The sequence below is a fragment of the Macrobrachium nipponense genome, chromosome 34 (assembly GCF_015104395.2).
Source record: "Macrobrachium nipponense isolate FS-2020 chromosome 34, ASM1510439v2, whole genome shotgun sequence".
Classification (NCBI taxonomy): domain Eukaryota; kingdom Metazoa; phylum Arthropoda; class Malacostraca; order Decapoda; family Palaemonidae; genus Macrobrachium; species Macrobrachium nipponense.
Genome location: NC_061095.1, coordinates 48,788,039 through 48,800,145, shown reverse-complemented (window position 1 = coordinate 48,800,145; position 12,107 = coordinate 48,788,039). Strand labels below are relative to the sequence as shown.

At 38.3% G+C, this 12,107-nt stretch overlaps 1 protein-coding gene across 1 annotated transcript; it reads right to left on the bottom strand.

The window, feature by feature from the left end:
* Positions 1 to 1,328: 1,328 nt before the first annotated feature.
* LOC135207740 (chromobox protein homolog 5-like) lies at positions 1,329 to 1,875 on the bottom strand. The gene is given in 3 exon segments (XM_064239566.1): positions 1,329 to 1,456; positions 1,459 to 1,588; positions 1,699 to 1,875. Coding segments are annotated over 3 exon segments (420 nt in total). The 5' UTR covers positions 1,861 to 1,875.
* Positions 1,876 to 12,107: the final 10,232 nt, after the last annotated feature.

Genomic DNA, 12,107 nt, shown 5'->3' with positions numbered 1-12,107 from the left:
TGAGAAGGGATCTAGAAAAACTAGAGGCTGAAGTAGCTCCATGCCTCAAACAGAAGAGTGTGATCCTAGAAACAGCGCACATAGTGATTAAAGTGATGGACTCCCAATGAGGCAGGATGCAACCCGGAACCCCAGACTATTAAGTACCACTCGGTCTAATTGGAGGAATACGATAGACATTCCCCCCAACAATAATAATAATTAAAAATGATACTATAGCGTTCTTGATAAGATTGTCAGTACTTAACGGAATAATATAACAATAAAATAATATTGTGCCCTACTAAACAACAAAAGCAATTTCATATAAGTTTCAATTACTTCAAGAACTGACAATTATATTGTCCTTACTCCTTCACAGTCAGAATGAGTCACCTTGGTAGTTGTGGAGGAGCCAAATAACCTACATCCGGTCAATCGACGTGAATCTTCAAACAAGCTTTTTCTAAGCGGTTTGAATTTCTCACTTGCGAAATTCCTTGAAGTGAAGCCATAAGCACAAGTTGTTTTAGCATCTGGTTACATAATAAACAGGAGTAGTTTTGTGTAATAAATTCTCATCAGTTCAAATAGTAGAAGATACCGACATTCTTTTATTAAATTTAAAATAATAAAGGTAGACATGGAGATTCTACTTTTATCTAAGCTGAATGAAAATAAAAACTTACTTTTCACTTTAAAGTTGAATGAAGATAAACTGACATTCCATTTTCATTTAAGCTGAATGAAAATAAACATTGACATTCTGCTGTTATTCAAGTAAGTAAAAAAAAAAAAAAAAAAAAAAAAAAACTGAATTTCTACTTTTGTTTAAGTTGAATGAAAATTAATATTGACAGCCTAATTTATTTAAGTCGAATGAAAATAAACATTGCCATTCTACTTTTAGGTAAAATCTGTCATTTAAAACCAAAAACATAAAAAACTAAGCGAAGTGTGCTTTCAGTTGCTAACTACTAATTGTTAAAGTAGTTTGAAGGTAAAGAAAAAAAAAAAACCCTTAACAGAGGAGCTTTATTTATTGCCCTTACTATACACTTTAAAAGGGACAACTTAACTTGTTCAAGTTCTGCCTTAATTGAAATAAACTAAATGAAGTAAAACATGAAAGCGTTCGTAAAACAATAAATTAACACAAATCGAATATAATACTGTTCAGCAAAAGCCCTTTTATTTCGGATATTGAAACGAATGGCCAAATAAATAAATTCTGAAACAAATCAAGGTCTGGAACTGTCTAAAACAAACCATCCCCAGAATGATAGACTCGTTCCAAATCAAAACCGCTTTGCCAAAGTTCAATTCCTCTTGCGGTACACAACGAGCAACTAAAAGCCTTCATTTCTGATGACCTTTTTTAGCCCGGCCTGGTCACCACCACCACCTCCGGGCGCGGGAGAGAACCAGACGATCCTCTCCTCGTAGAAGCGGATGACCAACTGAGGACATCGAACGTGGCAGTCTTCGCCGGAACCAAGTCGGCTCGGGAACGCCCTTCCACTTGACGAGGGGAACATGTTGCTCCCCAGGAATTCGGTCGCCCCAGGATCTTCTCGGGCTCCAGCCCTCTGTCGAACCCCAGTCGGACCTTGTCATTCGAGGAGGGACGCTCTCTCTGAGTCGAAGACTTTTTGGGTTGTTCTTCCTGACGGCTCCTCTCGAAGTCTCGAATCATTTCGGGCAGGTCCAAGTGGAGGCCAGTTCCCAGGTGTTGTCTTCCTCGGGGTAGCCCTCCCACTTGAGGAAGTACTCCACCTGCTCGTCCCTGACTCTCTTGTCCAGTATCTTCTCCACAACGTATTCGAGGGCTTGGGAGTCCTCCTTGGAAGCTGCTGCTGCTGCTCTTCTTCTTCTAGACATCCTGACAGAGCCTTGAGGGAGAGAGACGCCTACTGTGCTGCTGGCGGAGGAATTCAATTACTAGTGACGGAGCAGCAATCAGCGCTTTACCTGACTTGGATTCTCGCGACAGTTTAACAGCTGTAGTGCCGCCATTGGAACTACCCAACGGTACCTAATGGCTGCTTCTCACGGGCTATTATCCCAAAATATCTTGTGCCCCCCTTCAGGTATGCGTTTTGTTTCTGGTGTTGTTGTGTTTCGATGTCAAAAGTAAAACAACGAAAGTCTGTTGAGTAATTGACTTTGACGGGGATAACAGGGTCACTTTCGTTATGAATTGCCGGCAGGTGGTTTCACACATACACACACATATATAAATAACATTATATATATATATATATATATATATATATATATATATATATATATATATAGAGAGAGAGAGAGAGAGAGAGAGAGAGAGAGAGAGAGAGAGAGAGAGATTGAGAAATCTTACTGTTTTTGATCTCGGCTCGGCCGAGGGGAAAGCTCAAAATGAGCTTTTCTCATCAGTTTGTCCGATGAGATTAATGTGTCTTTATTATTATTATTATTATTATTATTATATTATTTATTATTATTATTATTATTATTATTATCATTATTATTATTATTATTATTATTATTATCATTATTCAGATAACGAACCCTATTCATACGGGATAAGCCCACCAATGGGGCCACTGACTTGAAATTCAAGTTTCAAAAGCATATTATGGTGTTCATTAGGAAGAGGGAAGAGGTAAAAGGAAATGCAGAAAGAAAGAAGAGTACCACTTATTTGTTAAGAAGAAAAAGATAAATAAATAAATAAATAGATAAATAACAATGTATTTACATACTAAGACAATAGAATTAGTGTATTAGTGCATTGTGTGTTCGCATGAACTTCTGAAGAAGTAATTCCAATTGCACACATCCTCAGTAGGGAGACTGTTCCACAGTCCAACGATGGAGGGAATAAAGGACCTCTTGGAACCTCGGAACTTTCTAGGACCACTGGAACCTCTGGAACTTTCTAGGACCTCTGGAACTTTCTAGGACCTGGAACTTTCTAGGACCTCTGGAACTTTCTAGGACCACTGGAACCTCTGGAACTCTCTAGGACCTCTGGAACTTTCTAGGACCTCTGGAACCTCTGGAACTTTCTAGGACCTCTGGAACCTCTGGAACTTTCTAGGACCTCTGGAACCTCTGGAACTTTCTAGGACCTCTGGAACTTTCTAGGAACTCTGGAACTTTTCAGGACCTCTGGAATCTCTGGAACTTTCTAGGACCTCTGGAACTTTTCAGGACCTCTGGAACTTTCTAGGACTCTGGAACCTCTGGAACTTTCTAGGACCACTGGAACCTCTGGAACTTTCTAGGACCTCTGGAACCTCTGGAACTTTCTAGGACCTCTGGAACTTTCTAGGAACTCTGGAACTTTTCAGGACCTCTGGAATCTCTGGAACTTTCTAGGACCTCTGGAACTTTTCAGGACCTCTGGAATCTCTGGAACTTTCTAGGACCTCTGGAACTTTCTAGGACCTCTGGAACTTTCTAGGACCTCTGGAACCTCTGGAACTTTCTAGGACCTCTGGAACTAAGAAGTTCGGCAGGGAGGCACATTGCATATATCTATGGATATGAGTCGTCCCCTTTCCCACATTTTCAACCTTTTCAAAATTTTGATGCTTCTGGGCCCATTATCAGCTGGGGGCCTAAAGGATGCTGCAAAGAACCTTAACTAATGCCTACAGTGCAGTGGATGTGGAGCACTGACAAGGGCGTCATTTAGGGGGTTGTGTGCTGGGGGTGGCAACCGCCCCTCCCAAAACTCAACATGCCTCTCCCCCTACATCCACAAAGGCCCAAGATGTAACAGCAGCTAGTTTTCCATTAAGTTATATCTGTCTATCCATCTTTCTATCTGTCTGTCTATCTATCTATATTATTAAGAAAGGAGGTTGCTATTATAGAAACACTTTGGTCGTCAAGTAATCACTAATTACTTGTTTTCCTTTTTCACCGTCATCATCAAAGTTCCGTTCACATCAACCAGAAATTTATCTTCCGCCTTTGAACGCAAAGCATATTTAATGGGCCGTGGCATCTTTGTTCGTTTTAAAACTCTCTCAAACTCGTGGCAATATAATAAAAAATCAATTTCCATAGACATACTTCTTAGAAGTGCTTGATCAAGCGCGCACTATGTGAGCAGGCATTAAGTTCGTACCAATATCTCCGTTACATGACTCATGTAGGTGACATTGTTCCCACATGGGTCACGTTGGAGTGACATTGTTTGGGATGGGCGACTCGGTCCGAATGTACTCGGTTCTGACATTAAATGGTTAGTAAATGGCTTACTCGGTTCTGACATTAAATGGTTAGTAAACGGTGTACTCGGTTCTGACATTAAATGGTTAGTAAATGGCTTACTCGTTTCTCGGGAATTTGATTACTTTTCGTAAACGCCTTAAGGAAACTACATCTGAACTCATAAAAAGACAGTACAAAAATATTGTGAATTAAAAAAATAAGCCAAATTTTTGCATTCTTATTGTTTATTCGTAACATTTAAAAGTAGTAAAACCACCAGTATTAAACAATAAGAATGAACTGTCAATATTGAGTTCATGACTCGAACGTGATGAGAATCATATAGTAAACATTATTCGCAAAAGCACTATCAACTGACAGCTTTAGATTCAAGTCCATATGTGTACCATAAAGTAACGAAAACAGCTGAAATCACGATGAAGAATGGCATGGATGGTTATGCACAATAGTAATAATGATATAATATCAAGTTATCACAACATCGAGTGTTAATAGCGTCATGCTAGCCAGTTTTACCAGACCACTGAGCTGATAACAGCCCTCCTAGATATTTTTACGTGGCTAGGAACCAATTGGTTACCCAGCAACGGGACCTACAGCTTGTTGTGGGATCCGAACCACACTATATCGTGAAATGAAATGCTATCACCATAAATAAATTCCTCTGATTCCGCGTTGGACCACCGGATTGGTAGCCGAGCGCGAAAACCACTAGTCCGGCTAGGGACTATGCTAGTCAGTAAAAGTCCCTGCGATATACACCTGAATGGATCGTTTGAAGTCGGGTATTGTACCTGTTTCAAGCCAATAGATTATGTAAGGACTGTGAATTAGTGACTCTAGTCTAATGCATCAAAACACTTAAGCATTAAGCCACTTGCGTCTGCTTTCTAGGAGCATCTCCTGCCAGACTGGCCTAAGTTCTGATTCCAGTAGGGAGGCATTCGGTTTTAGATCTTTATAATTAAGACATCGTTTAGTATTTCCCTGCCCTTTAAACTATCTTAGCAGCCCTGTTGTATAGTGTTCAGTGTCTGATCTTATCTGAAGTAATTTTGTGAATTTCTTCCATAAAGGCAGAGTCCCACTTTATTCTAAAACACACACATACACATATATGCAATGCAAATGACCCAAAATACTAAAATAGCTTGGTTCAAGAAATCCATTTACTAAAGTTTTGTCAGAGGTGTTCCATGTGAATAAGGTTAGAGAGCATCGGAGCAATTCTCAAAACAAAGAGCGGCGGCGGCCCAGTGTTGCCAAGTGCAGGGACATGTCCCTACGCTTAGGGACATTGGGACAAATATTTGAAACGTAGGGAGGGACGTAGGGACGCCCAAATAAATTATGGCAAAAACGTAGGGACATTAGCCAAGTTTCCCACCTTTATAATATAATAATAGCCTTCTTAAAAGACATCTTGTGGCCTATACAGTGACAGTAACGTAGCCATATAGTACCAGAGACGTGTTTCACTCTTTAATTGAAATTATGACACAGAAAATGAATCAAACAGGAATAGTACCAATTTTTATGGTTCCGCTCATGAATATATAAACGAATACGATCTATTCCTGAACGTTTCTTTTACAAGGAAAGCTTGTTCTCTGAGTAATGAGTAGTTTGATACGCTTGTGTTGCATACGTAAAAAAGCAATATCGCATTATTACTTGTATGGGACGAGATATAGTAAATGCTGGAATTAACTTTATGAAAAGCTTTACTTGTTTATTTAGTTGAGTATGCCATTTAATTTGCTGTTTCAATGTTTTCTTTAATGTCATTTGAAATATGAATTTGATTAGATAGTCTAGGTTTATTGAAATACTGCATTATTATTATTTGTATTGTATTGCTTTAATTTGAGTGACTTGCCTTTGTAATTGTTGAATAAGAAATTTAAGATTAAGTGATTATTACTGTTTTGTGATCCTGTAAAATTTCCGATAACTTGTTTTCATCGTTTGTTGTAAGATTTAAACAGAATACAGTTATAGAAACAACGACGTCAACAGCCGGCTTTCCTTTTTCCAACCCTTCTTGGGATGTTTATTTACGAAAAGTATCAGTCTTATATTAAGAACGGTAAAAGATGTCGTGGGCATGTTTCATTTACGGTTATAATGGAAAAATGTGATTATTCGTACAGTGATTAGTGCCGAAGCTCTTGCGCGTGTAGAGTTGGCTTAATACTCTGCCTCTTACACTGTTCTAATTTAAGCAAAGTTGCTTAAGATCTTATGTTAAATAACAATGACTGAAGCTGGGCCAAGCAATCGTAAAACAAAAAAAAGGGGGGGGGGGGGGCAGCAGATAAGAGGCGAACTTTCGAAAAGTGAAAATCTACAAAACAGGATTTAGAAAAGAGTAGAAATTTGACATCTAGTTATGTATGTATATGTATATAATATATATATATATATGATATATATATATACTTATATAGATATTACAGTATATATAGACTGTGGCGAAAAAGATGGACTTAGTAGTGGGACTGTATTATATGCTTAACGTTGTTACTTGGTCAAAAACCGTTAAAAGCCTCACGTAACAAACTCCACAAAACTCCCTTTGCGGTTTCTAAATTACGGGGAGATATCTCTCAACCCAATTCATAATTAACGAGGATAGCACACCAATATCATTAATGAATAGTACCACAATTAAGTACTTTCACTTTTGAGCAGTCCTTGTAGACATGAACTCAGATCATAAATCGCTACACGAGATACGACGAGAGGTACGCGCCTCTCTCTCTCTAAATGTTGCGAGTACTCCACGGTTGATTTTCAGACCTTAAAGGACGGACCGCTGTTATTATCCGTTTCTAAAAGCTTATTTGCATAACCCTTAAAAGAAAGAACACAATCAGAAAGGTTTATCAGACCAATTTATTATTCACCATCCACAAAATTGACATAGGAAAAATGAGATAAAATCGAGGGATATTGAAACGCATTTGATAAACGTAAAGTTAAAATTAATTTAATAACTAAAAGCTAAACATACCAAAGAGTAAAATAACTATAAGTGACAAATGAAATGAATCACTCAAGGGAATTGTAAATCAATGGCACTCAAAATGAAAACAAATTACGACACAAAATTAAAAGAATCAGGGCAATCGCCCTTTCTAAATCCACACACACAACACTAGATGACAGGTCCTGCATTCGGGTTTTGTTGGGGAAAAGAGAGAAGTTATACAATTACCACGAATGCAGAACTGACTTACAAGGTTTTCATGAACCAAGGTTTTCATGAACATAAAAAACTTTACAATAATTATCAAGTTCGCTGTCAAAAATAAATTCCAAATATAATAGTGTGCAACTTCAACACATTTATTAAATGTAGTGAATTAATTGGTGGTGTGTGTCAATACAATTTTGGGCGATATCACGCCCATACAGTGTACTACGCACATACGCATACACACCCCTAGAGGGGCATGCAAAGGAGCGTTCAGAGGGGCGAAACTGCTACCCTTCCTTTCCCTCACGATCTTTTGACCTCTCCTAATGGCTTCTCTGGCGAGAGGCACAAACAAGACCCAATGACACCAACTCTTACCATACGTAATATGCGCAATACATTCACCAAGAACAATTTCATATATAAAAGAACAATTTCATATATATATATAATATAAACAAATGAATTATCATAACTAAAACAGCAATTATACTTGGTTACTAAAACGTCTACTGACGTTTATGTCAAAAGACTTCGTCTTTGTGTCAAACCATCTTTTCAGTGCTAACTGCACCACAGATACTACGTACTAGAATATAGCAAATCAGATAATATAATGTTAAGAGTGTCATTCTCGAATAGATGTGGTTCTTTAACCATTATTATGTCATGCAATGTAGACGTACATATCTTTACAAAATATATGGGCATGCGAATATATTTGGTTTTCACATGAATACAAATGCAGTAACATAGTTCCTGTCTGTCGATTACCTAACAGACGGCAATACGCAGTGAAAATCAATCAATAATTTCTAATGAGACGGACACTAACTATAATAAAAGACAAATGGCATGAAAACTAGTGAATACACAAACATTAGAAAATAAAATCGTTGTGAGAGGAATTCCTCACATATACACTCACACATATTCATACCAAGTTTCTGGTATTTCAAAATGAGAGAGTAAACATACGTTTATTTTTGCAGTATGTTTATTTAGCTTTTCAAATGTGAAAATTCATTTTTTCCCCTCTTCTGTGAATTTGTTTATGTAGTACAAGTGAAAATAAGATAACACCATTTTTTTTTCTTTGTCCGTATGAGAATATATTTTTGGACATTACTTTTTCCTTTAATTCTACTAATATTCATAAGTAAAAACAACGCGCAAACTAATGTTTTTGGTCGATTATGCCAAAGAGAAACGTAGGGACATTCTTCTGAAAACCTCTAGAAACCATTTCACATTCTGCCTAAGGATAAACTAGCTCTAGATGACCGATTGACTTGGCAACACTGGCTCCGCGGCCAAATATTGAAATAAACAAATGAGGTTTATTAGAACAAAGCTGAGAACTATTAGCTAAAATGTAGAGAGGTCTGAAATATTTGTTTTTATAACAACGTTAATACAGTCTTCTTCTTCTTCTTCCCAGCTTGTTCCCATTTTTATATGGGGTCGCCGTTTCGGATGAGCCGTTTCCATCTATTTCTATCTTGTGCTTCTGCCTCATCAATTCCCTTCTCATTTAAGTCTCCTCACACAGTCCTTCCATCTCTTTCTTGGTCTCCCTCTTTTTCTTCTTCCTTGCACCTCCACCCCCATAGTATGTCTCCCAGCGTGGTCCTCATCTCTCCTCAACAGGTGTCCATACCATCTCAGCCTCCCCTCCTGCACTTTTCTTTGATACTTCCACCACCTTAGTTGACCCCCTTATGTAGTCATTTCTGATCCTATCCACTCTTGTTATCCCAGACATCCACCTAAGCATTCTCATTTCTGCCACATCCATCTTCTTCTGCTCTGCTTTTCTCATGCTTGCTGTTTCCGTACCATACAGCATTGCTGTTCTTACCACCGTCTTTGTGAAATTTTCCTTTTAACCTAAGCGGCACTCTTTTGTCACAAAGAACTCCCGAGGCCGCTCTCCAGTTGTTCCAGCCTGCCTGTACCCGATGTTTTACTTCTTCTTCCATACTTCCTCCAGCGTTAACAAAGATCCCAAATACTTAAACTTATCAACTCTCCTTATTTGCTCTCCACCAAGCTGAATACTTTCTCTATCATCCCCCTCAGTTGTGGTACACATATATTCTGTCTTGGATCTACTTATTCTCATTCCTCTGTCCTCCAGTACTTGTCTCCATCTTTCCAATTTCACTTCCAGATCTTCCCTGCTCTCTGCACACAGAACAATATCATCCGCATACAATATGTTCCATGGTACTGTCTCCCTTACTTCCTCTATTATAACATCCATCACTATGTTAAAGATAAATGGGCTCAGAGCCGACCCCTGGTGTAATCCTACTCTCACCTCAAAACCTTCTGTCCTCACCCCAACACTGCTCCTCACTCTGGTAAATACATTCCGGTACATCTCTTGTATCAATCGCACATACTTCTCTGGCACCATCTTCTCCCTCAGGCTCCTCCATACCTCTTGTCTCGGGACTCGGTCATAAGCCTTTTCAAGGTCAATGAATACCATATGTAGGTCCCTTTGTCTTTCCCCGAATTTCTCCATTATTAGCCTCAGACAAAATATACCATCTGTTGTTCCCCTTTCCTTCATAAATCCCATCTGCTCTTTACCTATTTGTATTTCTCTCAGTCTAGCATCTATCATCCTTTCCAGTATCTTCAAAGTGTGGGACATCAATTTAATGCCCCTATAATTACCACACTCTTGGACATCGCCTTTCCCTTTAAAAATTGGGATCAATATACTCCCACGCCACTCATTTGGTATCTTTTCCTGTTCAAGGATCTTTATCATAAGATCGTACAGTATATCCACTCCTTCATCTCCTAATGCTTTCCATGCCTCCACCGGGATCATGTCTGGTCCGGTTGCCTTCCCATTCTTCATCTTCTTCAGTGCATTTAGTACCTCTTGCCTAGAAAACCTCATTACCATGCCAATGTTCACTTGCCCATCCTCTCTTATTTTCTTCATTTAACAACTGTTCGAAATATTCTTTCCATCTCTTCACAATGTCTTCCTCCTTTCTAACACTACACCCTCTTGATCCTTTATTTGTTTGATATGTGTTATATCTTTGGTGCTCTTATTCTAGCCTTTGATAGCTTGATCAACGTTAATACAGTACAGTACCGAAATCTTATTTCACAAACGGCCCAGTGGAAAATATTGGCTGCGACCATAAACAAGAGACAAAATTGATGACAGGATATAAACAGTAAACTATACTATGTTTTTTTCCATCTGTCCATCCGCCTGTGGTGTTTGCGTATGGTAACACTGCGTCCCGGGCTTTAGATAGTTACATTCAGCTTATTCAACGATTATAATAATATCCTAATTCGAATATTAACGGTGTAATTCGCATACAGTAAATTATTAAAACACTTTTCAGTTGCAAATGTACACCCAGAAATCCTTTTATTTACCTAAAACTTGCACATAGCGTAACTATCTAAAGCCCGGGACGCAGTGTTACCATACAAAAACACCACAGGCGGATGGACAGATGAAAAAAAAACAGAGTATACACAGAGTATACACAGATCTTCAGTCCACTTCTACATCAGAATGAATGCATATTATGTATACATACAGGACATTAACAGTCTTGGCTGATTAATTTTAAGGGAAAGAAAAGGAATCTTCCGGAATTGGCCTGTTGCCAAAATGCTGAGTTTATGACACTGTAAACTTCAAACCTGGCCTATAATATGCTTCTATTATGGACATACTGTTATAGCAGCGACAATTCAATTTCTCTTTTGCACTCTGTCGGTTCTCCAGAGTAATCAAACTAAATTACTTGGTGTCATGAAAGTAAACGGTTCGCCCACCTCTAGACACTATTGCCGAAATATAACTTTTATTCAATGTACCAAGAAAACTTGACAAGTTTCACGTTTCAGGCGGCGTTTCAATTTAAATTTAAGTTTCTATCAACAATCATTAGGAGACGTTAAGTCTCACTGCAAAGATATTAGGAGATTTTCGAATCTTACAGGATCTTACGATTGGGAGACCGAACAATGATGAATGTCTGGTCTCTCTGGTCTTAGAATCCCAGTCACCAAACCGTGAGTTTTTTATGTCATTATCAAACTGCTATCAATTTAATCGACTTGAACTTTATATAAGGTTAACAAATTTCAGTTTTTTGTAAATACCCTATTGAGAAATATGCTCTAAATCTTGCCACTGACACAATATTAATTTGAATTTCGTTTAAACTCTTTAACCTTTTCTTTCTCTGCCCAGTTTTGCATGACGTCATTGAAGTGTTGTTAGTAGTAGTGGGACAGCTGTCATATGAAACGGCTCCTTTAAGCGCCATTTTAACATCCCACTAAGCTTAGTCGTATGTCAACAAAGGCTCTTGCTGTTTGGTAGCCTTATAAGCCTTTGGTGTGCCTTGTTTTAAGTATATAAACAAGGCCATCGCCAACAGCGTCTGGTTTGGAAGGGAGGATGATAGTTTGGTGTTTCTCTAGTTTCGGATATTAATTTCTTTAAATTTACTTCGACTTCTAATCCACATTGGGTTTAGAATCTCTTCTCTTTTTCGCTATTATTTTCACTGAGTAAAATCGTTCACACAAAGCAAATGTGCATACTATGAGACGATTAAGTTGAAAAGTTTCCCATTCTCCAAGAGTTCAGTCACATCAGTCAAGTTCTGTCGAGAAAACTACATAATTCACTAATATC